Consider the following 27,763-nt stretch of genomic DNA (forward strand, 5'->3'; position numbering starts at 1 on the left):
TTGGCAGTGTCGCTGTAGTCTTCGCTGTGCATGGTGCCTACTTACTTACCTGCATTTATTTAATGTCTGCTTTGTATATAACGTTTTGCCTACTTAGGTATACCTACTTATCGTGCTGGTAAAATGCATAGTATTTATTTATGTTATTGCGTATATACGGTATTATAATAGGTATTGCAACAAAGATAACTGAGATTTGATTTAAAGATTTTTTCAAATAAAATAAATGTGGATAAATAATAAGTACAGAGGTACATAAGCTGGGTACAAAATTTTACATTTTTTTTTTCAGTCTGAACATTTCAAACCTTGAGCTCTCGTTTATCTTGCTTCCATGTTTTCGCCGCTGTAATCGGAAAAACAAAATAATACCTAAAAAGTATTAATATAAGTGTCATGCACCAGGCATCATTATAAATTGTAATGAGACACAGAAAAAAAGTTGTCGTTTAATGTCAAAGCGTTTTCTTCCAATAAATTTTCTATGTTTATTTAAATTTTGTAATAATTCTGATCAAATTTTCGATTTATTTTAGTTTGTATCGTAATAATAAAGAATTTTCTCTCTAAGTACTAAGTTGTAACGTAAAAGCCGAAACATGGCGAGTAAGTACATTTTGTGATATTCGATAAATCTAGTCTGCCTGCCTCTGGATTGCGTAATTATGTCACTTTACGTCCATTTTATATTACGTCCACTTACTATCAACCACTAGCATTTACATCATTTAAAATGCATTTTGCACTGTGTTGTGTCTGTAGAGATGGTCGGTATTCGTTATACATTATATTAATTAAATAAATCAATTGCCCAGGATACCCCATGTGATGACATTTTCCACGATAGTATGATTGTATTATCTAATAGCTTACAAAAGATGTGTTAGTGTGTAATGTAATGTGACATCTACTTACAGACGAGGCTGTACTAACGAATATATCGGAAATGATCGACTTGGCCATCGGTACTCCTGAGGTAAACAAACAACTGTATCATAAAGTTTAATGCTAAATATCTAAAAGTAGGTACCTATTCCAAGAAATAAAAATCTAAATTATAACAACTGTTTTAAATCCACAAAAATTTAGGGTAAGTACTGCATTTTCTTTTGGCTTTTTATATTTTGTGATCCTTAGCTGCTAATAGAGCTTGGACCAACGCCCAATGAACGGGGATAGGCGCCACGCCTCCCACATCCGTATCACTCTTATAAATACTTTCATTGACGACGACCTATGAATACTCGTGAATTTTCTAGACGACACTTCCCACAGCATTAATCAACAAACGCCAAAGAAAAAAGTGGGAAAAGATATTCCTTTTATTGCCATCGATTTCAGTCCCGTATGAATGACAGTTGGCGCCAAAAAAGCCACAGACAATAGAAATATTTTGCACAAAACCAGCATCACTCGAAGAAACCCACCCATTCTTTAAATGGGAATGTTATTAGATTGAATATTTACTTATCAATGATGTTTTCACGAATTAGAAAATCTTGTGAGCCTAGCCAAAATATGGCATTATAACACAGATGACTAGTTATAGCAATATTATTATAAATTGGTATTAACCTACTTAAGAATTCTTAGCTCTGCCGAGTTCATTAAGATTAGCACACAATATTAGTAGAATGGGACCATTTCTACATATTTTTTGTTCGGTTTAGATCGGAGTTGTGGACTTCAGTATGCTGCAGACTGTCCTGCACTGCCTTGCCCAACAACTCGGAGTGCTGAGCAAGAATGTTGAGTTGCGAGGCAGCGTGGCGGCCCTGCCCGTCGGCAGACCCTCCGACACTACCCAGACCATAGCCATCAGCGAGTTCATCGTCGATACAGGGGTAATTTTACTCACAATATGTATTACCGTATTTCAAAAAAACCTGGATGTTGTCAGAAGTTCAAAGTATCTGTTTTGTGAATACTACTACTAAAGTAACTAGCTTTTGATCAATCAGGGATTATAATTTAAATTTTTATATAAATTATCTTTTCTATTTTCAGGCACCCGGAGGCTATGAGCTAGGTAAGTGGGTGATACCGAAACAAGACCTTAATGCTAACAATTTCATCACTTAAATAACACACTTATGATAGGTATGTACATGAAAACACATATTGAGACTTCTGAGTGAAATTGAAACTGTAAAGTACTTACAGTCTGAAAACAATTCTGTAATAAGTACTCGATTTTATTTATTTACATACTGTGTTCTAATAAATGAAAATGATATTGCTTACAAATTTCAGCAACATATCCGATGTCACCTGATCAAGAAAGTATGCTTGTTGGTAAGCTGGTCAAACCTAAACGCTTAATTCTAATGCTACAGGTACCCAATAGGTACGCCATTACTCAAAACAATTTTATTTACAGTTGAGCGCAGGAAAAGGACAGATTACACTCCAGCGCCTTGTAAGTTCTTCATTAACTAATGAATAAGTCAAAGGACAATGGGCGATTCCGGTCCAAATGTCCACCACGAACGAGACTTATATGGCTAGATAGCCCGTTAAATATAGAACAATTTTTGTTATGAAAGTAAAAAAAAAATATAATGCCAGAAAAAAGTTATGGCAAAATCAAATAAAACATTTTATAGATTTTTTCAATTTCATTTTTTCAATTAATTTTCATGATGTTCGATTTTCATACTTTCTGTAACTTCTGACAAATAGAATTTGTTCATTATTAGAGAGAAGACACCACCAGTTACATCTAACTTTCTTAGATCCAGGCACCGCTGAGTATATTCAAGCACTTCTGGCGCCTCATTTGGTTAGTGATTCGTACATCCATCGGGCAAAAAAATATGGGCTGTTTATATGCAAACGTGTCTTACTCATCTTAGTTTTCTTTAGATAAAGTGCGGAAATGGAAGTGGAATAAAATAAAATAAAAAATAATAATGATAACATTCAAAAACTACCGAAAATTAAGAATACATTTTTGGCTCTAACTTTTTTTTGGCATTGTTTTTTTTTTACTTTCTTAGTAAAAGTAACTCTAAATTAAGTGGACTATTTAATTATATAGGTCTCGTTCGTGGTGGACATTTGGACCAAACTTCATACATTCTTGCCCAATCCCCTCTAAAAATCTTCTTAATTTTACTGACTGCAGGTACCTAATCATGTTATAAAATCTTATATTTTCTATGATATTAGCTAGAAAAACCACGACACCCGGAATGAGTACTCCAGGTGGTAAGGCTGCTGGTGGCGGTCAGGTTCCTGGGGGTGGTCAGTTCCCTGGTGGCGGTCAGGTTCCTGGGGGCGGTCAGTTCCCTGGTGGCGGTCAGGGTCCCGGTGGAGGTCAGGTTCCTGGTGGCGGTCAGTTCCCTGGTGGCGGTCAGGGTCCCGGTGGAGGTCAGGTTCCTGGTGGAGGTCAGGGTCCCGGTGGAGGTCAGGTTCCTGGTGGCGGTCAGCTTCCTGGTTACGGTCAGGGTCCCGGTGGAGGTCAGGGTCCCGGTGGAGTCGGTGGTGCGGGTGCTGGCCCCGGCGGTGTGCCTGGTGCCCAAGGCGGCGTCGGACCTCCATCCAGTCCTGCACCGCCTTCTGGAGCCGCTAGAGGTGGGCCTCAAGCACCACCTGGCTATGAGACAGCCATTCCTGCAGCTGCTCAGACCACGCCATCAATGCCTCCGCCAATGGCACCACCAGGATCTCGTCCACTTCCACCTGTAGCCTCTAGACCGTCCTCAGAGAGGCTTTCCCTCGTCACACTCAGCAAATTCAACGTGTTAGAAGGCACAGTCAATGACCTGAAGCAACGCGTTTACGGCACCACCCCCAAGAACGAGGATATATTGCAAGAAGTCAGGTACGCCCTACAATTTTTATGTTAATTAATTAAACTTTGTATTTTCATCGCTTGGGTCCGTATAGAAATACAATAACTAACGTCGTGGCTGCTGTTCTCATATTAGGAGACTAGCCAGCTGCACCGGCAGGGTCTGTTACAGTGCAGAAGCATTTGCGAGGACGCACTCTTCATTCATTGTGGGCAACCAACCTCATAAACCAACAGGTATCTGTGGAGATCTAAGGGCGACTGGGGAGGCCTATGTTCAGCAGTGGATGTCCTATGGCTGAGATGATGATGATGATGACTCTCCATTCCTTCAACGCGCACAATATTCGCGCTATGCGATGCGACTAACAGACCAACGAAGCAGTAATTCTTTAAATCGGCATATAACAGGTCACAAGGAAATTTGAAGGCAATTACAGACATGTGGACCAACATGAATGTCTCATCACGTTTGGATGCTGCAGAAGAAGGCATCGGCAAGCTTAGCTCACTGATAGAAGACCTCATTGGAGAGACGGTCGAACTACAAAAGGCTACTGGAAGCCAACCGTTAGTACTTTTATTTCTATAGACATATCGGCTAATCATCCACCAAAACCCCACTTTTAATCAAAAACACAAATATTTTGTTGCAACACTTGTAGATTTTTTGGCATTTACTCAGAAAAATATAAATATTCCAGAACTATATATGAATTTCCTGCGTTGCAAAGCTTAATAAAAGAACCCTCTTTTTCACCACAATTTCAACAAGTTTAAGAACCTGTTTTTTTAGTACAAGATTCTCACCCAATATTTATGAGTACTTTATAACTTGTGACTTGAATTAATTTTTAGGAGCCCTGCGACGGCCAGATTGGCAGAAAAAGCTAAGGCTGTGTCGCAAACGCCGAGGGGACCGGGCGGTGGTGGATACGGTCCTGATGGTGGTCAAGGAATGCAGGGTGGTCAAGCAGCTCCAGCGTACGGCCCACCTGGTGGTCAACCTGCTCCTGCTTATGGTCCGCCAGGCGGTCAACAGGCCCCAGCGTATGGGCCCCCTGGAGGCCAGCAAGCTCCAGGATATGGTCCACCTGGTGGGCAACAGGCCCCAGCGTATGGGCCTCCTGGAGGCCAGCAAGCTCCGGGATATGGTCCACCTGGTGGTCAACAGGCCCCAGTGTATGGGCCCCCTGGAGGCCAGCAAGCTCCGGGATATGGTCCACCTGGAGGTCAACCTGGAGGCCAGCCAGCTCCGGGATATGGTCCACCTGGTGGTCAACAGGCTCCAGCGTATGGGCCTCCTGGAGGCCAGCCAGCTCCGGGATATGGTCCACCTGGTCAGCAAGGCCAAGGCGCTCCTGGTGGTCAGCAAGGCCAAGGTTATGGTCCGCCTGGTGTTCAGCAAGGCCAAGGACAAGGCCCTCCCGGTGGTCAACAAGGCCAAGGATTTGGCCCACCCGGTGGTCAGCAAGTACAAGGACAAGGCCCTCCCGGTGGTCAACAGGGCCAAGGATTCGGTCCTGCTAGTGGTCAACAAGGCCAAGGATTTGGCCCACCCGGTGGTCAACAAGGCCAAGGACAAGGTGCTCCTGGTGGACAACAGGGCCAAGGATTCGGTCCTGCTGGTGCCCAACAGGGCCAAGGATTCGGTCCTGCTGGTGGTCAGCAGGGCCAAGGATTCGGTCCTGCTGGTGGTCAGCAGGGCCAAGGGTACGGACCTACTGGTGGCCAACAGGACCAAGGATACGGACCTGCTGGTGGCCAACAGGGCCAAGGATACGGTCCTGCTGGTGGCCAACAGGGCCAAGGGTATGGTCCTCCTGGTGCTCAACAAGTACAAGGACAAGGTTCTTTCGGCCCTATGGGTGGAGCACAGGGCATGCCGGGTGTTCAATCTATGTTAGACTTGTCTGCATATGCTACTAAAGATGAGCTTATGCAGCTGCTTGGCCACTTGCAGCGAGTAAGGAACGACCTGGACTCTCTGACAGAATCCTTCTATAACGCGATGAAGGAAGTCAATGATGCTTTTGGTAAGTTAAAATATTGCTTTGTTTTCAGTAAGTAATATAAAATATTAGAAATACATACAGAAACGAAAAATTACCCACCGTAAATAATAGGGTAGTGTCCAGGGTCGAAATAATGAAATAATATTTAGTCCGCTTTTTAGATAATCAAAAAATATTGGATACGTATTTTTTCTTTTTTGAATTAAACATAAAATGACAAAGATAATACACTTCAAAAATTAGGAGTGGGGGCCTTTTACGTCACAGTGTCCTGAAAATTGTAGCAACTTGTGACGTCACACTCAACTTTAACACGCTATATCTTAACAAGTTCTGATCCAATTTAAAAAAGAAAAAATACGTATCGCTTAATTTTGGACAATCTACAAGACGGACTAATTATTATTTTTTAGGAAACTAGCCTATTATGTGTATTCCTGGAATCACTTGCCATTTGACCCTAAACTCACATTGATACTATCAGTTAGCATTTCTCAGGTGCTAAAATATCGACAGCGTACAGATTATCTAATAATCGCGATTAGGAACTGCTTATGGAACAAGCAGCTGAAATGTATACTTGTGAGACCGAGAAGAACTGGCCGACGTTTCCTCTTTTTGAATTTTAGTTCGAAATATTCTAAAAGGAGGTCATGGCTAAACCTATGAAACAATGAGGTGCATTTGGCGCGGTCAGTTCCTAAATTGCTGATAGCCACCCCATCAGTACCTAAATGAGTGAATAAGAATCACTTGGCTGACGGGACTTTCCTAGAGTCAGCCACAAAGCAACAAACATGAGTTATAGAAAGTTTTAAGATTGTTCGGAAAAGGAAATTAATAATAAATATAAAATGAATTAACTTCGAACTTCTTATTTTAGAACCACCGACTCCGCTGCCTCCACCGTCTACATTAGCGCTGGTCACTCCCGCCGGTGAAGTGATGACGCAAGCTTATGGAGGACGCGGACCCGGAGGAGGCGCTTCTGGAGGAGGCGCTTCTGGAGGAGGAGCAGGCGGTGGAAAGGCAGGCGGTGGTAAAGGCGGCGGTGGAAAAGCAGGTGGTGGAGGTTATGGTGGGGGAGCAGATGGCCCTGCACCCAACATCACACTCGCCCCGGGTATGGCAGCACCAGGCACAGGAAGTAAGTTTATTTATCGAACCAGTCTACGAAAATAAAATTAGTATTATTAAATAACCCATTTATTGCGGAAGGCTATAGGCTAGCTTTTATTCGGGGGCGCTAAACAATTAACTTAGGAACGGACGATATCATGGGAAACTGCTGGTGATGAATGTAAAGACACTCTAATTGAAGAGAAAATAAATATTTTTTATTCAGTTTTTTTTACATACATATTATTATATGTATGTCTCTTCCAGACCTCGGGACTATAGAGTCCCGGATTTTTGGGAGGCGAACGTGGGGCCGAAGCCAACACGCTGAAGCCCTTTTGAGACAACTTTGATGAAATGGTGACACAAATGACAAAACCGACGATTATCCCTTTAAACACTATAAAAATGAACCCAAGGACAATCCCCGGTGGACGTCGTTAAAAAAAAGACAATCCCCGGTTCTGTGCTAAACTATTGCTAACTATGGAGGAAAACTACTTGGGCTATTGTGATGGGATATTAGTGGATGACAATGTATTAGGTACATGTTAAAATGGCAGGTGGAGACTCGCCACCTCACTTACTGGGCCCCCGGGAATCAGTCACTGAAAAGCAACAAGAGGGCAACAGGGATTTTTTACATACATATTATTAACATTTTTAAATATTAAATATAAAAATAATAGATTTTTGGGCAGGCACAAGTGGGAAAATACAAGAAAATAGGTGAAAAATTAATTGTTCCTTTATTATTAATGTAAGATGTGGTCCACAGTGACTCAGTATACACCACAGTCGCACCAAATGGGCCAGTCCCCTCAGACGATTCAGATGGCTCAAATGGGAGGAAATGTGATGGAAAGGCTGATTGAGCTCGAGAAGCAGTTGAAGAAGTGCTGCGACAACATCACTAAGTCTGATGGGCTCGTCAACGACCAGGTAATCTTGTTATTTCTTTGGTGTCAGCGACGCACGTCGCAAATTCCGCGGTATAAGTTTGAATACTTACCGAATTTTATTTCAGCTGTCTTCGTTCCAAGATCAACTAGAATATATGGCGAAGCAAATCGCAGGGTTGACTGGTGGCGACATGGGACTCGCCGGGAAGCTATCGCCAGATCTTGTTAAGGATCTACAAGGTAAACTACAACTACGCGCCATTGTCTCGCTAGTCAATGCCAATAGACGGTTGCTAGGGAAATCGCTGTGTTCGCATATAAAGTTATCTCACTTTTAAAAATATCTCTTAATACACACACTGTCACAGATCAAATAGTAAAAAATAGAATTAAAAAACAAATTAAGTACATAGGCGGTGTATTCAGGTTCCAACTTCTGCCGACATCGTTCAATGAGAACCTGATTCTTTGCAGGATTAATGCAATTGTTCCAAACGGTGCAAGATATGCAGACTCAGCTGCAACAAGTCCATGAGACGGCACTGCATCTAGCCGCTGAAAAAGAGGACAGGCAGAACCATATTGACGTAATAAATTATAGCTAACCTTTGCTTCACTATTCTTATGTTTATCAGTGTCAATGCAGACACATCTACAAATATTATTGTTTAGTAGGTAGTGGAGATGGTATGATGGAGCTTCCAAAACTAGAATTTAACTGCTATAATTTCGAAATGCCTTCTATGGACACCCATTGACTACTGCAACTTTTTTCTTCAAAATATTTTTATCCTCAGGCTCTACTGGAACAAATAGAGCTTCTAAAGGCCATCAAATTGGACCGCGAGGACATGGTGGAAGCCTTGGCCGACAAGGCAGACCTTCGCATGCTGGCTAGGAAGGTGTCTCATGATCAGTTCGAGACGGCTTGCGATGACCTCTCTAAAGGATTGGAGCATGCGCTTGGAAAGCTAAATGTTCAGGTTCGTGGTTGAAAAATTAATAAACTATCTGCACTGTTGCATATAAGTAAGATAAATATAATCTATCTTTCTTAGCCCCTTCAAACTATCTAAGCCTCGTTTATCTAAGTATCTAACTATGCCTTATTAAGGAAATTCGCTTTCTGCTAGATGGTACAATTTACAATACCCGAATACCTATAACAGACTACGGGAACCTTATAGATTAGTGAGTAGGTAGGTACAGTAAGGAATGTTTTGATTAACGAGGTTCTGTGATACCCCAACTCGTTCCGGTATTTGAATAGGACAAGCATCTGAATGTTACTTCATGCAAGGTCAACGACGCTCGTTACTGACGAACTCATTCAGCCATAGCAGATAATTGTTCGCTTTAAACGTGTACCTACTGGGCCTCTCCCATTAATATGAAACAAACAACTAGGTATGTCATCAGATCTCCGATGAATGAAAGCTTTGTTTTTTGCCAACAAATGTCTGTTGGAACTTATTTTTAACAGATTTTTTATGTTTGTCTTCGTCTATCGAAGGTATTAAATTATGTGATTTGTTACTTTTATTTCCTACAAGTTCTGCGGCAGTATCTTGAATGCCTCCACAGAAATGTGCCTAATTGTGTTATTTCCTAAACGTTTAGGAAGCTCTTTGGCAACAAGCTCTGGATGACATCCAACGTGAGATCGAGACTAAGCTGGACAAGATGGAGCTGTCTCCTGTGAAGGAATTCTTCAACAACAAGCTGAAACAGCTTCAGGATAATCTGAAGCAGATGGCAGCACTTCGCCGCGAAGCGGAAGCCGCTGGCACCAAGAGGAGACTGTTGAGGTAACAGTTCAATAATATAGCACTCTTCTTAGTGGTATCATCAATGTGGCTACACTACCGCCAGTATTAGGTACTTTGAATATTCCAAAAACAACCGTTCCCAATATACCTTCTGTTGTATTGCTTACTAGAGATACAATTTTGACATACTATAAGCTCCATAGAAGTAATCTTAAATTCCTATCTCTAGAAAGCAAATCGCCAGATCCTAAATAGAATATTGGGAACAGCCGTACCTAAGTCTATGCATAGTCTACTTAATTTTCTAAATATGTGACCCATAACATACTAATGGCCAAGAGGATTTTCCAACAATAATTTTACCAGCAATTCTCAGCTATACCTTACCTCACAATTGAACTTCTCTGTAGGGATGTCAACTGCATATCGTGCGATGCGAAAGCTATAATGTCCATGGACGCACCGTCGCCGTTACCTGCAAAACCACTGCCGGCTACGCTTTCCATGAAGCCGTATCTCAGTTATGAATTAGGTAAGAGATTGTAACTACTAGATTTTTGCTAATTTAGTTAGATATATTTTTTCCTGTTGCATATAAGTAAGTTTTTGCTGGGCTGCCCCAGGCTTAACACTTGAAGCTTTTGATTTGATAATTGTTCGACGTTCGCAGACGCTATTCGCAAGGCCCAAGCAAGCAATTTACCGCATCGCAACATGCACGACTGGGAGCACATAGATAAGCAGATGATGCCCAAACAGCCCTACAAAGTCAGGTATAACCACACACCCATCGTTACAAGTCGAGCTAAAGCTATTGAAATATACTATGTATTGTTTCTTACATTCGGTATCCAGATCAGAAACGGACAAGCACCTTTGCAACCGATATTGTGGCGGATCGCACACGGTAACGACTCCTGCGCAGCGCGTCGCAAGACTCGGCCACTTTATAAAACAGTGGGGGCCAGAGGTGCTTCCGTTGTCTTCAGGATTCGCGGCTGGGGATGATGGCAGGGTAAGCAACATGGAAATACACTATGATTGGACAAAACAATATCGTTCAATTTTGCAAAAAAAAATTAAGTATTGAGTGTCTCTAATTCAAACATGCTTTATATTCCAGTTGTATAAAATCAGCACTGGGGAAGGCGCTAGCGTCGGTCCAGGTACGTGTTATTGACTTTTTATGCTACCATACCATAGAGACTTGAAGTGGGGTCCAATCCTTTAAAAAGTTTTGGGCACATTAATCCGATATAGCTGAAAATTCACATACATTCATTAAATTCAGATATATGAGAGAGTACGTACATTAGAGAAAACATAAAAAGGAGAAATTTATCCAAGCAACGTCACGTTAGGGTTGTAGGCATGGACACAGTTCTTACGGTGAAGGGCGGCGTTTTGGGGGTTTTGTAAATTTGACGTTCAAAAAGTGCTGATTTTCAGCCTACTTTGAATAAATGACTTTTGATTTTGACTACGGTAGAACCGCCACTAATAGAGACGTATAATCACATGCCACTCCCATGTGCATTGTTCAGGTGGTGCAGTGGAAGGTGCAGCGACTTGTGCGCCGAAGTCTCCAGTCAAGAAGCCAGAGCCTCCTAAAGGGCCCAAGCCTATAGTTATCAGCGCGGTCAGTATCAGGTTCTTTCTCTTAATCTTAGGCCCAGAACATGTTTTATATATGTGACAAAAATTTCACAAGTAGAAATAGAAAAGGGTCGAATATATAACTTTTTTATACTTTTTTTACCACTTTATCAACAAGACTTGATCAAGATATTTAATCAATGACCCGCCCCTTTCAGGAATGCCGCTGTTTGGATCCCACAGGTACTTAAGCTTGATTTTTTTCTATTAGTACCCACTTTATGGGGTATCGCTAAGAAATGGTCGTTAGAGCCTGACAAATTAGGATGTAGGTACATTCACGATACCGCGTACAACGGGACCGGTATGGACCTTGCATGCGATTATGGGTAACTTACAAAATTACCAGGCTATTACAAGTAAGTTGGTTTATCATAACTATGATTTCAAAATATATATCTCTAAAAATATAATTTCTATTTCAGAGCGTCAACCTAAGAGCTGAATGGATTATCGTTTTGTCACATTATTATGTTGACTATTGTTTTTAATTAATTTCTAAAATTGTTTATCAATCGTGTACTTATTTCTTACTTATAATAATGTAATTCGTAAGTATGTAGTTATTTTTTAATTAAATTTTAGTAATGTTTATCATAAACAACACTAACAAAAATAAAAGATATGCTGGATTTTATTATGTTTTAATGGTAAATCAATTACCATACAATGTTAGCTTACATATATGTAATTCGTATCTAGGTATTCAAAAATTAACAAAATTGTCTTTTCACCGGCTACAAAACATTTTGCAAGAAAATTATAATCATGAGAGAGAAACGACGACAATACAAGACATCAACAATTTTCCTGTGATATACATATTTTTATATCAAACCTTATTCGTTAAGAAGCGATTATGTTTTACGATTATTATTTACAAAGTTACAATATCACACGTTAAAGGATAGCGTAAGGATAGGCTGACACTGATGTAACAGTAACTTCCCATAGCCCACTCCACTACGCATCGGGCTACTCATTAACACGGCTCTTAACCATCTACCAATCAGTCTTTCTCATCATTAGTCATTAATTCACGATCATTATTACATCCAGTACAGCTATTCAGACCTTCCCATTTTAAAAGCCAATTTCTTTGAAGTTGATTCTGATACAAATTAACATGAATCTGGCCTTCTCACAGATGTGACAATCTAATTTCAAAGGATCATTAAAACATTACATTCTTTTGTTTTCGACTCAGAGAGGCGAAACCTAGCATCGCCGACAGATTTTTCACAACCAAATCGCTGTATCATTGTATCCACGAAAATAGTCATTATGTTTTAGGATTTGAAGAACCTGTTTGAAGTTTAGGTCTAGATAATGGTATAAACGCTAAAGAGTGTCGTTGTTAGTGTGTGGCAAACGTCGAAAACTATTTAACAGGTTTGTGCGAAGACATGGCTTTCATTAATTACTGTAGCTATCACCCAAGAAAATGCACTAAAATGCACGTACTTTGTTTTGTTACTAACACAGTGGATCTCCGATATCTTACTGAATAAAGGAATTTGAATTTGATACCGCATCGCAGGAACTCCCATCTGCCATACGATTTTGTGCGGCAAGCCGTTTTGTAGAAAGTAGTATTGTAAAAGGGGCGTCACCAAGTATGACATAATATCGTATGATGCAAATAAGATCGGAAGTTCTTGCGGTGCATTCGTGCGAGTTAGCAGATATTAGTGAAGCAAGTTCGCAATTATGTGTGGGAGCCCTATATTATCTTGTCTTCTGTTTTCTGTCTTCGACAGTTGCCACTAGGACTATGATTTATATATCGGACCTTCTTACCGATCCTAGCCTTTTCTAGCTCCTCGTTTCCTCTTCAGCGCATCGGAAGATATCGCCAGGACTTGCGTAATTATAGCTATATTTATTATTTAATATTGTCCAGAACGGTAGCCCTATTAAGGACGCTACATTTTAAAATAGAGTCGCATCGTGGAGAATGCTTCCACTCTGATGGACTATAGTTGCAAAAACATCCCATTGGATCCCCATCTCTCCAGGGAACAAAGTAAAATGTTTTTATTTCAAATGCGAGTGACGTGAGAAACGAACATAGCGTCATGGAATCGTTGCGTACTTTCGTATCTGGAAAGTACGTTTATTGTCTCATATTTGAATAGTCATTTTGAATATATTTGACACTAATGATGTTAAGGTGATTTTTAGGTGTAGTAACATAATTGATTTTGTTTTTGAATCCGAAACTCTTACTTCGCAAAACACATTAAAATAATGTACCGTGACTATCTTGAGATCTCTTTCTATCAAGCGCGCTACGTATGATTAATGTTATTCTTTGAATTTCTAATAAGCAATTATCACAAACAGTAAACACATAAAATGTTTGACATTTACCAATTTAATCATTTGGACTCGCGAGTAACAATAACGTACATCTTAACTTTAAAAATGTGTGGATTAAGCCACAACATTGTACTATATACAATAATTATTTTACGAACCTACAAATTAGTAATAAATTCCAATTAGTCCCTAAATTAGACACTTTCGACAAGATTCAGTTGCATCATTTGCATAGGAGAGAACAGTTTAAAAAGTTTATTTTTTATCAAACAGACCTATTTAGACAGCTATAAAACCTTATATGCAATCAGTTTGACAAGAGCTGCATACATATGAATTAAGACTATTTTGTATAACTATGTTTGTTGTTTGTGGCGCAAGGGGAGTAGGCGGGAGACGGCCTAGCGGTGGCGGCCGCGCGAGTTGTAGTGGTTGCCGCCGTCGCGGCTGTAGCGCCGCTCCTTGCGCTCGCGACTGCCGCGCGACCTGTCGCGTCGCTCGCGGTCGCGGGAGTACTCCTTGTCGCGCGATGACTCGTGGCTCCTGCTGACCGATTTATTAAATTAATATTTTACGAATGATTTCACCTCATTACTATTACACTTTTTTTCATGCATGTATTGACATGTGCGGTCAGCAAAAAAAAAAAAAAACAAAACTTTTTTAACACAATCGAACAAACAAAATATCTGAACACTAAAATCGCCTGTATGTAACTGCTACGATAACAGAACATAATAACGGGGACATCGGATATTACAAGTCGGTGAACACAGCAATTTGATACTTTAGTGGTATATGCAATTTTGGTAACTATTCATTTAAAGAAGTGGAATAGATACAAACCTTGTTTCTCCGGCGGAGCGGCTGTCGCGAGACTTGCGGCGGGCGGGGGCCCGCGAGCGCGGCGACCGCGAGCGAGACCGCGACTTGCGACCCTTCGGGGGCGACTCGCGCTCACTGTTCAAGTTGAAATCGTCGAATCTGCCAAACACGTAGTATGCAGAATAATCTCTCAACTAATGCCCAGTACCTATACAAAGCCTATTTGATTTTATTATTTATTTCCCTTTTGATAACTTCTAAAATCGATCTAACCAAGATCGATTTTAGATTAAAGAAGAAAGAAACTGATTTTAGATCTTTAGTAAATAAATTGTGAAATGAACTCACCATTCCATATGGCAGCGTTCATAACACATCATAGATAGATTTGAGCAATTTCAATATCAATCTTATTACATTGAATGAAAATAGTATAGAATATTATATAGAACGGAAGAGGCAACTCACTTGTTTTTAGGAGCTGTGGAACTGTGACTAGAACTGGAACTAGAAGACGAGCTTGATGAGGAAGAGGAACTCCTAGACCTGCGCAAACGAAATACTTGTACTAAGTTGTGACACTACAACATAAGAAAACTTTACAGTATGCTGTTCAGTACGACAAAATATGTACGGAAGCTAGCACATCGAGATACTGCAATCCGTCAATGATAGATTTTCAACTTTATGCCTAAACTAGCTTCTGCCAGCGGTTTCACCCGCATCCCGTGGAAACCTCTGCACGAACCCGGATAAAAAGCCTATAGCCTTCCTCGATAAATGGACTATCTAACACTGAAAGAATTTTTCAAATCGGACCAGTAGTTCCTGAGATTAGCGCGTTCAAACAAACAAACAAAGTCTTCAGCTTTATAATATTAGTATAGATTAAAAGGTTTATACCTTATAATGTTGACTGAAAAAAATCTACAGATACATCAGTGCCTGTGGCTTGACAGCCTCATAGGTCCTTACTGAAGATCAAAATAATAAAATGGCAACACTAAATCAAAACCAACAGCGGTGTTATGAACAGCCAAATCTGTGGCTTAAAATTACTAATTACTCACAGCTAAACATTAAAAACTTTTGAGTAACAAAACTTATTCGTATTAAGTGTTGTGAAATAAGTAATTACCCACATCTAAGACCAACCTTCTCTTACTCTTGTGTGGCGAAGTGTTGTCGTTTTTGTCGTCCTGACTGTCGGACCCGCCCTCTTTGGAACCCTCGCCGTCTTTTGCTTTATCCGCATTATCTGGAAACCAGATACAAGAATAAACAATTTACAGACTATCATTTTGTGCTAGGTGCGAGTACGGCTATTAAAATTCGTGTAATTCAGAAAACCTCGCATGTCTGTCTGGACCACACACGACTAAGCAGTTGTTACATGTGTAATATTCTCGTCGGATATCTTCGACCTTCGGTCTTTTAGTTCAAACAAACGAACAAAATGGCGTCAAGCGTCTGAGACCAGGGGGCGGGCCAGTTTTTTATGTAAACTGTATAGCCTCGTATTTGTTTTTTAACTTTTTGCATTACGCTACTAATTGGACTTACAATAACCTATACTGACCAGTTTTAGATGAGTTGCCCTGCTCAGCGTCGCTGCCCCATAAGTCATACTTGGAGAGGTCAGCTTCGTCGCCCGACTCCTCATCCTCGTCCTCCTCCCCTTCGGGCTGGCCCGGCGCCGGAGACGACTTGCTCTGCAACAAGCGTAGGCACCGTCATACACCCGATCAAGTTACAAAGCAACACTTAGCGCCTGACATGATAAGCCCTGCCATAGTAGCATATCGCATAAAATATATACGAATAATAGGCCTTATTTACTTCTGTTAATTCTAATATTTTTTTATAATTCATGAATACAAACCTTATTCTTTCGCTTCGCCCTTTTGCCTGAGCTTTTCGTAGTCTTATCGGCGGTTTTCACAGTCAGTTTCAACCTATTCAATAGAATAGGTTTTGGTAAAGCAAAACTTTTAAAGTTCCCTATAACCGGTGCATTTTCATTTGTTTGCGAAGTATTGTTAGTTTTATCTTCTTCTGGGTGTTGTATATTCAGGTTTAACTTTCTCACGATGTTAGGAGGTATAACAACTGGGCCCGGGTCAAAAATATCACTTAAAAAAGGAGTGTCAGTGTTGCCGTCCAGTTTCTCCAACTGCCTCTCAATGCTCCCATCTCTGTTAGACTCCTTCTCCCAGTCTTCGTCATTAGTCAAGTTGATGGTTTCCGTGACTTGCACAGGTTGTTCTGTGTCTTGTTGCTCAGCATTGGTTGGTTCACTATGTTTAGGTGAAGAATTTTGGTTTATTTGCTGAAGATTTTGCAATGCTAATAGTAATGTGTTAGTGTTTATGCCAGCTAATAAATTTGACAAGTCCACTTGGGCCACAGGCTGTTGTTGTTCTGTAATTTTTGCAGGAGTATCTTTACTTGCGTCAACATTAGGGCTTGAATTCACGAAGTTTGTGTTATTTGACTGTGGTGCATTGGGACTTGCATGTTGTGATGTGTTATTTTGGTTTGTTGGGACAATCTTCTGTGGCAATGAACCAGGCTGAATAGTGACGTATTCAAGGATATGTACTCGCTTTGAAGGACTAATTGTTTTAGGAATGTCTTCAGTAACTTGACTACCAACTTTTTCTGATAAACGTAAAATTTCAAGTGACGCTTCTTTCGGAATTGGCTCAGGTATAGGAATATTAAAATTAGGGTTTAACTCAGATCTAGACATGGAATAGTTTGGTACTTGTTCAGGTCTTGCCATGTGGTACTTTGTCATTTGTTCTGGTCTGTTAAGGGTTGCTTTATATGTTAAATCAGATCCAGGTATTACATAATTCAGACCCTGACTTGCTCTGGGAATATTATGATTTGGCATCAAATCACTCCTTTCCATATTGTGATTTGAAATCCTGTCAGATCTTGATATGTTAAGATTTGGAATAGGGGAAACTCCAGGGACAAAAACGTTATGAACTGGATCAGGTCTTCTTATGTTTTGATTCATAAACAAGTCTGATGTATTTACTGGCAGATCTGAAGTTCTAAGATGTGGGTCAGAAGGATGTTTGATGATTCTATCAGTTCTGTTGAAAGTATTACTTGGGGTGCATTCAGATCTGTCCATGAGCATATTCACAGCCCGCTCAGGCTTACTGACTACAGGGTTAGGAATACAATCATTTCTGGTGATAAGCAGACTTGGAATTGTGTCATGTTTATGTGCGACAGGATTTGGGATTGATTCCAGATCAACCATAGAATTATTAAAGCTGGTATCAATTATATTGTGATGCAAATTCTCCTCTTGCCGCTGAGGGGTCCCATGTTTCAGTGGAGATACCATCTGACTTATTTCCTTATTCTGAAAATCCTTTAACATGTCCAAAAGCATTTCATGTTTATCTTTGATGAATTCTGGTATCAAATTCTTATCACCAGGTTGTTCTCGCTGAGGCTTTTTGTCAGTTGTGTACAACATGTCAGAAGTGGGACTCTCAGGCCTGTTGGAGATAGCTGGAGATTGTTGCCCACCTGATACTGCTTGATCATCACATTCTGAATTTTTATAGAGTGCTTCATCCTCTTCATCCCACTCATTCTCATACATTTTTCTCACATTATCATACTTTTCCAAATCATTTTCAGCATCTGGACTTCCTTGAGCTGGGTCACTAATATCAAAAATGTCTAAAATACTTCTGTTTTTAGCAGTGTTATTAGATTGCACTACAGCAAAAATGCGATCAGTGTTCTCAGTAGTATCACTTATAACACAATTTTTATCTGTTTTGACTGGTTTATCAAAAGGCATATAATGTTCAGTGCTGACGAAATTCTCAATGTCATCTTTAGTGAAATCATCTGCTTGATTATTTACAGCTTTAGACTGTGCAGTAACATACTGGTGAATTTCCACAGCTTTGACTGGTTCATCTATTGGTTTATTTGGGGTTCTATTTGTTTTATGAATGACATCCATTGACATATTATGCCTGTTTATCACCAGAGAAGTTCCATTACCCTTAGCCCAGTAACCTTTCTTTCGAACATTGTCTTTAAACTCTTGATAATTCTTTTTAGCAGTAGAACCCAGTTTGGTAGGAACATACTCACTCGAACAGCCATCAATATCAATATTTTCACGAGATTTTACATTCATATTACGGAGATTAGCTGTGTAGATGTTACCAGTCACTAAAGGCGACTGTTCTGCCTTCTTAACTGTACTGTATCCTTCAAAAGTATTGACGTCGTTAGACATATAACTACTAAGTTTAGGTGTAGGTGCCACGGGGAGGGGTCTTCTCTTCACTTTACGTCTCTTCCTGCCTTCTCCAAATACTCTTGACAAGAAGTTATCTTCCTCACTGTTATAGGACACTGAATCAGAGTCAGATCCATGGGTGGACTGTCTAGTTGATGTGTTTAATGATTTCAGAACGTTTCTTGGGTTCACAGATTTGGAGCCCTTTTCTGAATCAGTATCTGGATAGTTAGAGTCTTGGCTGTCGCGGGAATTCGAACGAGTACGTCGGTGTGTGGATTGAGAACAACTTCTTCCTCCTGATCCTCTTCCATCCACAGTGCTGGCTGAGCTACCAGCTGCTGGCAATTCTCTACTCCCTCCAATGAACAAAGTTTCAGCACTCATACTTCTTCCAGATTTTTCTAGATTTTGATTAGGTTCCTCCTCATCACTGTCAGAGTCAATAATAATTTCATCAGGATTAGGCAATTTACAAACTGGTTTTCTGTCTTGAGATTTGATTTTGTCAGTAGCCATTCCAGATTTTTCTAATTCCGTATGTGAATCTACTAAACAACCTGTGCTCAAAAGCCGCTGTCTCCAGGCAAAGATTGTTTTAAAATCTGGTGCTGGTTTGTCATATAATGCTTCAAATTTATCTGTTGTAATTTTACAGTTATTGTACACAATGGCAAAAGCTGCACTTCTTATTCGTTCTTCTAGGGTGTAGGTTACTTGAAAGTCTTCAGCTGGATTTTGTCTTGTAAATTTGTAAACGAGATCATTCTTTGTGGATGAAACCCTATTTTCCATTACTGGGTTATACATTTTAGGTATAAGAGAGTCTGTGCTATCATGTTTACTCTTTTTTGAGCCAGTCTCATAGCCTGATGAAGCTGCTTGCTCCCTATCACCGGCACTTAAGAATCTCTTTCTTGTTTGAGTACCATTTGGTTTGTAAGAGGGTAACATATAATCTTGTCTCGGATTGTTCATTTGTTGATATCTGCTAACTCCTGCATTTGTTAGTGAGGGAATTTCACACATGGAGCTATCGCTAAGATTGCCATTTTTTTTATCTTTTGGATTATTTGTAATTAGTGATATGTTTGGCCCAAGGACTGGCATTTTACGTTCTTTATTTGATTCCATCTGCAGCACTGTTGGTGGCAAGCTTTTGAATACTGCTCCTTCAGTGATGCCAACCTGAAGGCAGGAAAAATTATCTCCACTTTAATAATGATGTGCTTCAAAAGTTATTGCACTTATAATATAACATCAAGTCTTCTTTAGCTTCAAAATCCATTACTCCCTGAATATTGGTTAAAAAAAGAAATTTTTTACACAAAAAGCTGCCATTACAGAACTTAAATGCAAGGACAGATATTGTATATCAAGATGGTGTTAATGATTTTTCGAAAATAAGTATTTATTAACTTAGCATATGTGATTTATAAAAATTGAATTAGAAGAGATGTTATTTTAACTAATGCAAGCCTTTAGTGCCAACATACTTAGTACGAGTTATGATTGAGGTAAGAAACATACCTTTTCGGATTTCTCTTGGGAGTCTGCCTTACGTTTGCGCTTTTTTCTACCAAATTCATCATATTCATCATCAGAGGATGGTTCACGTCTCCGGTACTCCACAACGCCGCGCTCATTGTAACCTCCACCGTAACCGGTGCGCGCTTCCACCTGAAATCATTAACAACATATAGCTCATCTGGTAGGCCACATATGTTTAAAGGGCTTCAAAAATTAACGTCATACTTACTTCGCCGTACTTTGGTGCATTACAAACATTGCAAGTCTGACGCCGGGCCCAGTTAACATTAGCACATTTGTTGCACTGCCAATCATCGGCATTGAATAAGCCACGAGACTTTTCAGCTGCAGTCTTTCCTATTTCTGTGCCTAGTTTCTTTTTGAAGGCTTTGGAACTGTCGGGTCTTTCTTTATTACATCTATAACATGAAGCCCTGCGTGCAAAATTAATATTTCCGCAATTCGCATCACTGCATATCCAATCCCCGTCGTTCATTTTGTTATGGATTTACACCTTTCTCTAGAGCAAACAACGCATATCCTCACACGAACACTTCGTTTTATTTCATCTAACCAAACATATCGTACTCTAGTCGAAACGTAAATAAAAGTCAAAACATTGGCAGAAACCACCGCTTTCAAAGAAAACCAAGCTCACTTTTGCAAGAAAAGTAATCAAGCTTCATGCCAGCCATGACGTGACGCAAGTAAAAAAAGAATTTCCTACCATAAACAATTCCATCGATACTTCCGTTTCTTGACTAAGGCCGGCAGCACACATCCGGTTTCCTGATCCGGTTTCCTGATCAGGAATCCTGATTCGGAAACCGGAATGCTCTTTTTTCATACAAAATGTTCACAAGAGCGCACACGTTCTTACTTTTTCCGGACGGAAAAAAACCTGACATTCGGTTTAAAATTTTCTCCGTGCGTTCGGGTACTCAGAACGGAATAAAACCTGATGACGTCATTCCGAACGCAGCGCTCGCGAACAATTTGGTTTGACCGCCGCACACATACGGAAATTTTTATTCTGAATCAAGGTAGCCCTGTTCCGAATGGACGTGTATCAGAGCCCGCTTGTCACTTGCTTTTTTATATTTGTTTTTATTTTTGTATATAATATGTTTTTTTTTGAGAGATGAAATCCAGTTTATTAAACAATTAACAAATCTATACTAATATTATAAAGCTGAAGAGTTTGTATGTTTGTTTGAACGCGCTAATATCAGGTACTAAAGGTCCGATTTGAAAATTTCTTTCAGTGTTAGATAGCCCATTTATCGAGGAAGGCTATAGGTTACTTATCGGCTTTTTATCCCAGTACGGGAAGTAGTTCCCACCGGATGCGGGTGGAACCGCTGGCAGAAGATAGTATATACATATTTGCATACATAAAAGATAAATAGTTTAAAGAAGGCGGATCACAATCCATACAAAATTGCCCCATGTCCTATAACAAAGTGACGTATCTCAAAAAAAAAGATAGAAATTTTAAAAACAAATGTTCATCAAATGATTTGATGGACATCCGATAGTATTTAAAAAATTCTTCGGGGTACGCCCGTAACATGGCTCTTTTAATGTAGAATTGACTTTCGGCCAATCTCCGTGTATTTAACGGGTGTACCCAGTAACGCCGCTTAATTTTTTTCTTTTTTAACGAAAGTAAGAGTGCAATCGCAATTAACTAGTCATCCTCCATGATGCGTGTTTTCACTTAAGTGGCTCTATACGTACTGGCCATGTAAATTCAGAATGAAAAAAACCGAATGTGTGCGCTAGTGTCACGGAATCCCGAATAGGAATTCCTGATCAGGAAACCGGATCAGGAAACCGGATGTGTGCTGCCGGCCTAAAACTACATTATTGATTGGTATTATCTCAAAGATTATAAATTAAACATTGTTTCATCATAAAAAAGGCCAAATGTATTGTTTAAAATGTAAAAAAGTTCTGTAAGAATCCAAAAAAAAAAAATGTCTTTAGCTCTATGTATTTGGCAGAGTAATTAAAAAATTCAAGGAAACTGTTGTACAAGGATACTATTATAATGCTTAATCAAAGTTTATTCAGGAAAGTTAAGTATTATTAAATATCATAAAACACATTTATTCTATATTCTATGTAATTAAAAAAAAATTGTGAACAATAACTAAACGTTTTTATGCGCCTTTTCGAGTTTCGTAGAAGTTCGAGCCTCGCGCGCAATTTGCTACTGTCAAAATTGTTTACCGTGAGCCGTGAGGTTAATTTGTAGATTTTAATTTCATATTTCAATGATTTACTGTATTTTTATACTCAGACCGAACTTGTAGCATGTTTTTTGTGACATTATTCTGATATAATTGAAGTTTTTGTGCAAACCAAACCAACGCGATTTGTGTGTGGTTGTCAAAAAGTACGCGAATATTTTGTAAAATAGGATTTTTACATAATGTTAACGCACAATGTATGAAGATGACAACATAACTTGTACTCCAAAGCGCTGTGTGCTTACTGAGGTCACAAACTCAGCCAACTATGTATCGCCGACTGCTAACCTCAAGTTACTGACTAATGTCGCGTTGCAATATCCCACACCGCCGCCCAGTGCTGTACATCGAAAAGAAAAATCCCTTCAGATATTATGTGACAGGTGAGCAAACGCACTTCAAAATACTATGATTTTAGATTGAGAAGAAAAAATCTGATAAAGTTATATTGTTACAGATTCCTCAATCTGTATCCACTCCATGGTGATGGTCCAGTGGAAATACAACTGGATAGCACTGCAGCCCGGCTAGGCGTAGAGAAACGTCGAATGTATGATATAATAAACATACTTGAAGCTATGCAGTGTGCAGTTCATAAGAGAAAGAACACATATCTTTGGCATGGAGGATCTCGACTAAATTCATTTCTTAAAATGTTGAAAAAGCAGGGGGAGCACCTTAAGTTATCAGAAGCTCTGCGTGGGAAAGCCCCCAAGCCTCCCACACCCAAACATAAAACTTTGGGAGTTTTGGCTCAGAGATTCCTGATGCTGTTCTTAGTAGAACCTCCTGTGAGTAGCTTATAATTAATACATTAAGCCATATTTTTATTTATCAAAACTAAATTCATTGCCAGCTTGATAATAACATATATTTCGCCTTTGCAGAATACTCTAATAAACTTGGAGATGGCTGTGAGAGTGTTGATAGACACTTCCAATAAGAGTAAGACAGTCCTCACTCCTGAGCAGCAGGACCGCCAACACAAGTCCAAAGTAAGGAGACTCTATGACATTGCCAATGTATTTATCTCAATTGGTCTCATTGAAAAAGTATCAGGTAATTTAATATTAAAGAAGCCAGTTTTTAAGTATGTGGGGCCATACAAGATTAAGAAGTGTGATAAGACTTTAATGACAACACCATCCCCCATCACACCACTGTCGCTGTTGGACAGTGAGCAGAGGGGCACCGCTTGCCATGTGTTTGCTGGAAGATCCAAACGGAAACTGGAGTTCACGACTCCAACTTCCACCAAAGAACTGAAGCTTGGTATCACAACCCCACCTCACACGCCGTCACACAAGTGGGATGAAATCCTGCTCGTGGCTGACATGGAACTGACTAGAATTAACAAAGGAGTAGTCTTGTGATTAATTTAAAATTTGATTGTATTGATAATAATGCAGATTTTTATATAGTTCTCTTTTTCTATTTGTCTTCCAGGATAGCATGTCATAGTGACTTATTATATAGACAAAATTATAATGTACTTTGTTCCTATTTTTAAATTTTATTCAGTTGTTGCTAAGAGCAGATTATTTTTATTTGTCGCAATAATATTTAATTGCCAAGGCTAATAAATACATAAAGGGAGTACTGAATATATTATTATAGTACAGAAAGTTTTTTCATGAGTGAGAGATTAGACTGGACTCCTTTTTATTATTATTCTATTTATGAATTTCTGATCCTAGTGTCTAGGATTTGTACAACTACAAAATCTATTTTTTGACAAATTATGATATCGGTTTTTAACTGTAGAAGGCCTAGTGGCTCTTTAACTGTAGACATGGATTTATATAGAATATGCTTTTATTTTATATTTGTTTATTCTTTATTCCTAATAAATGAAATGACCTTTTTTCTAATTTTATCATTCAATGTTTAACCAAAGTCGTTCTTATTAATCCTTTATTTTTATTGATTTTTATAGGAAAACTAGCTTCTGCTAGGTGTTTCAACTGAATTCCTTGGGAACTACTTCTTGCACACATATTATATAGTAGCTAGCCTTCCTGGATTAATGGCCCACCTAACAATGAAATAATTTTTCAATATTTTTAAAAGTTGTTTAGTTTGCTAGACAAAAATAAAATCTTTTATCAGTTTCATTGGTAAAGCATCTTAAAATAATATCACTTTCATTTATAGTTATGGACAATGTGCAGACACTTTTCATCCCAATTTCTATACCAAGTCTGTTGGAACTTTTCATTATTTGTAAGTGTAAAGAAAACAATAAGTGAAACTTAGATTTTATTTACATTCATGTTAGATAAGTGAATATATTTACAGACACACAAATTACATGATTATTGAGGAACATTAATTACATGAAGTACATATTACTATGAATGATTTAAAATGAATGAATATAAATTAGACAGAAATCATAACACTATTTTTACATCAATTATCTAAACAACTAATCAAATTACTGAAACAACTAAACTCTCGTAAGATAGAAAGATGTGCACGTCAAAGCCAAGGATGCACAAAATAGAACAATATATATTTAGGTACTATATAAAACTGGCCCTCTTTAAATAGACTATATAACAAAGCATCTTTTAAGACTACAAGCCCACGATTCGATATGAATTTCGTGTTTGAAGTGATAAATAACCCTTATAAAGTAATGGCAATCATACACTAGAAATTTCAAAATGCCCTTTGAGAGAATCTTGTGTTGACAAATTACACAACAGACATTAACATGATGGCTTCTTGAGTCACTTAGGTTCTTTGAGGTGTTGTGTGATGCGGCCAGGAGGCGGCAGGAATAGCGGCAGATGTCCGTGTCACACCTGCTCTATCATTGGGAACTGCTCCGGGTCCTCGGATTGTGGGAGGGCTTCTGCGTCGAAGAAGCTGGCGTGCAGGGCTACTACCGTCACCGTGGCTCCTGAAATACCGCATATTTTAGTGTTGTTTTAAAATCGTTTCAATATACATACTGATGTGCAATTTAAGAATACTGGTGTATACTGTGTGTGTAGTATACTATCTAGCGCATAAACGACGTTTTAAAAAATGGTGTCTAGGCAGTACCAGATGAAGCGAGTTTGGGTCCTGTAACAAATTTTTGAGAGTTTGTTTGGTGTTTCAGTAATGCTTGCTATATAGTTAATATGGCATTGATGCGAGATAGACTCATAGGGACACATTAAAATAGTGAAAAGAAAGCATTGGGCTTCATGATCCAGGTATAAAGCAGCTTACCAAATATCCTTGTGTATTAAGTATTTTATTGAGGGTGAAATGATGGGACAGATCTTAATAGCACTCATTTTTGAAAACTTCATATTTTTAAGCAGATAGGTGACATGTAAACTAATTTAAAAAGGTTACTTATTTAATATTTTACCTAAAACCCAGAAGAGTACAGCTCCAGCTCCGGCGAGCCAACACAATGCCATTGAGCATGCCGCACCTACTGCATACTGTTGAGTTTTACTCAACTCCCAGCCACCAATCTAATAAAGTCATTGTAGAGGAATTAACACAAAAGTAAGAAATAAAATTTTGGCACACAGAAAGTCCTATGTACATATAAGATAGATTATAGTAATTAATTGCAATATATGAGACAAAAGTTTAATAGTATATGACGGTAAATTAGATATTTATCATGAAAAAGAAGAAGGAATAAGGGCTATGTCACTTACTTTTGGCTGAAACAAAAATTAACCCATTACATTTAGCAGTTCATTTGCATAATACATAGTATAATAAAATATTCTCACCTTCCATGTGTTTGGACCTGATGTAAGTTTTCGATATCCAAAGAAACTGGCCACCATAGCAATCAGCAGTAGAGGTGAAGTTATCCTAAAATCAGTAGTAGAACACCTTTTAATACAGAGTTTGTTCTTGACTTTAGTAAGGAATTGTCCTTTACTACTTACAGGCAGTATGCAAACAATCCAAGGAATACCATCAGGTAATTAGCTTGAAAGTATTCCACATTTCTGTAAAACCGGCGAGATAAGCGAGGTATAGATGGTGGTGCCTACAAAAGTATAATTTTTAAGTATCTCACATACAGTGTTGTTCAGAAACAGTATACATATAGACATCAAAAAATATACTAAGCATAGCAATAAAATCTGTCTATTAACCTTAAAGTTGTCAGTAGCCACAAATTGTGTCCAGGGTCTACGTGTAGCCAGTACTCCCATGACCAGGGCCGGGCCAGCCCCACTGCGGACATGCTGTAGCAACCTGTTGCAGACAAGCTCAGTAGTCTATAGTGTATATGTTATATGTCTCATTTAACTTAAAACAACACACTATTTTATGATCCCGAAAGATAACAAGTACAAAGCAATTAATTTATATAATGAAGCAAATTTAATGAAGTCTTGTTAGTATGATTTTAAAGATGCACTATGTGGTGTGTGTGTGTGTATGATAATGTCTGAAGTAGTCTGCATCAAAAGATTAACAAACTTAAGTTATATTCTTACTTGGAGAGAATCACAATCAATAATACATACTAATCAGTAATTGTTCTATCTCTAATACAAATACTATTCATTTTTGTGCTTTAACTTTTCTACGCGAATATCGAAAACCAATCATAATTATGCGTTAAGCGGGTAAAATTGGTTTATGCTGAAGCACAAACAAATCTCAAAGCATGAAAAACACCACGTAGCGTATTTTTGTTGTTGTTGTTAGACTTACAATTCCATATCATTGACATACTTTTGTAACCCTTTCTTTTCTACAGTAGCGTTAATTTCTCCTGAGAGATCAATGTTCACATTTTCAGACATTATGAAGGTCCGTTTAATTTGTAATTTACAGTAATTATCCACAAAATAAGTCGGTAATTTGGAGCGATTTTGTATTATTGACTTGAATGAATGAATTGCTGAGTTGCTGACACCAGCTGACACTGACACTGACTGATGTTGAAGGAAAGGACCGGAAAGGATAGAAGAGAAGTGACTGAGTTTAAAAAATAGTATAAAAAATATTAAATGCAGTATGAGGCGTGATTTTGTTTTTGATACTTTGAGGAAAATATATTTATAAGCACATTTTTTGTTCTACTAGATAACTAGACCTAGTTTAGCCTAGGCCAAACTAGTTTGTTCTGAAATCGGGCTTGACCGGTAACGTATCATTATCCTTGCCTAGCAATTTCTTTTTAGGGTTGGCTTCCAATCTAACCAGACGCAGCAGTGTACCAATGTTTTACAGAGAGTGACTGCCTGACTATTCTCCTCAACCCAGTTACCCGGGCATTCCAATGTAATAAGGGGTATTATACCC

At 38.9% G+C, this 27,763-nt stretch overlaps 4 protein-coding genes across 9 annotated transcripts; 2 read left to right on the forward strand and 2 right to left on the reverse strand.

The window, feature by feature from the left end:
- Positions 1-733: 733 nt before the first annotated feature.
- On the forward strand, positions 734-11,892 carry LOC124638443 (collagen alpha-1(III) chain-like). The gene is made up of 23 exons (XM_047175411.1): positions 734-767; positions 918-976; positions 1,671-1,844; positions 2,008-2,029; positions 2,254-2,295; positions 2,381-2,419; positions 3,172-3,826; positions 4,208-4,366; positions 4,655-4,962; positions 5,029-5,832; positions 6,695-6,958; positions 7,709-7,872; positions 7,958-8,072; positions 8,307-8,419; positions 8,630-8,815; positions 9,453-9,640; positions 10,012-10,133; positions 10,272-10,374; positions 10,457-10,616; positions 10,725-10,767; positions 11,146-11,240; positions 11,416-11,440; positions 11,683-11,892. Exons 1-23 carry the CDS (start codon positions 734-736, stop codon positions 11,700-11,702), a joined length of 3,894 nt encoding a protein of 1,297 aa, XP_047031367.1. The 3' UTR covers positions 11,703-11,892.
- Positions 11,886-20,927, reverse strand: LOC124638422. 3 transcript variants are annotated; one of them, XM_047175393.1, is made up of 8 exons: positions 20,452-20,927; positions 20,223-20,372; positions 16,287-19,880; positions 15,984-16,116; positions 15,560-15,662; positions 14,873-14,950; positions 14,426-14,563; positions 11,886-14,122 (listed from the first exon to the last, which is right to left on the reverse strand). In XM_047175393.1, exons 1-8 carry the CDS (start codon positions 20,716-20,718, stop codon positions 13,981-13,983), a joined length of 4,605 nt encoding a protein of 1,534 aa, XP_047031349.1. In that variant the 5' UTR covers positions 20,719-20,927; the 3' UTR covers positions 11,886-13,980. The 3 variants fall into 3 exon arrangements, with proteins under 3 accessions (XP_047031349.1, XP_047031340.1, XP_047031357.1); XM_047175384.1 differs by having other exon boundaries at positions 11,886-14,125; XM_047175401.1 differs by lacking the exons at positions 11,886-14,122; positions 14,426-14,563 and having other exon boundaries at positions 15,547-15,662.
- A 1,477-nt stretch (positions 20,928-22,404) lies between these two features.
- Positions 22,405-24,348, forward strand: LOC124640360 (transcription factor E2F7-like). 2 transcript variants are annotated; one of them, XR_006985544.1, is made up of 4 exons: positions 22,405-22,860; positions 22,935-23,268; positions 23,365-24,020; positions 24,066-24,348. XR_006985544.1 is itself a non-coding variant. In XM_047178100.1 (3 exons), the coding sequence occupies exons 1-3, from the start codon at positions 22,673-22,675 to the stop codon at positions 23,848-23,850; spliced, it is 1,008 nt and encodes a 335-aa protein (XP_047034056.1). In that variant the 5' UTR covers positions 22,405-22,672; the 3' UTR covers positions 23,851-24,348. The 2 variants fall into 2 exon arrangements, 1 of the variants encoding a protein (XP_047034056.1); XM_047178100.1 differs by having other exon boundaries at positions 23,365-24,348.
- A 375-nt stretch (positions 24,349-24,723) lies between these two features.
- LOC124640371 (prenylated Rab acceptor protein 1) lies at positions 24,724-27,468 on the reverse strand. 3 transcript variants are annotated; one of them, XM_047178134.1, is made up of 7 exons: positions 27,191-27,468; positions 26,602-26,704; positions 26,389-26,492; positions 26,227-26,311; positions 26,149-26,154; positions 25,848-25,956; positions 24,724-25,385 (listed from the first exon to the last, which is right to left on the reverse strand). In XM_047178134.1, exons 1-7 carry the CDS (start codon positions 27,259-27,261, stop codon positions 25,282-25,284), a joined length of 582 nt encoding a protein of 193 aa, XP_047034090.1. In that variant the 5' UTR covers positions 27,262-27,468; the 3' UTR covers positions 24,724-25,281. The 3 variants fall into 3 exon arrangements, with proteins under 3 accessions (XP_047034090.1, XP_047034072.1, XP_047034080.1); XM_047178116.1 differs by having other exon boundaries at positions 27,170-27,416; XM_047178124.1 differs by lacking the exon at positions 26,149-26,154 and having other exon boundaries at positions 27,170-27,400.
- Positions 27,469-27,763: the final 295 nt, after the last annotated feature.

Source organism: Helicoverpa zea, chromosome 2 (assembly GCF_022581195.2).
Source record: "Helicoverpa zea isolate HzStark_Cry1AcR chromosome 2, ilHelZeax1.1, whole genome shotgun sequence".
NCBI classification, from domain to species: Eukaryota; Metazoa; Arthropoda; class Insecta; order Lepidoptera; family Noctuidae; genus Helicoverpa; species Helicoverpa zea.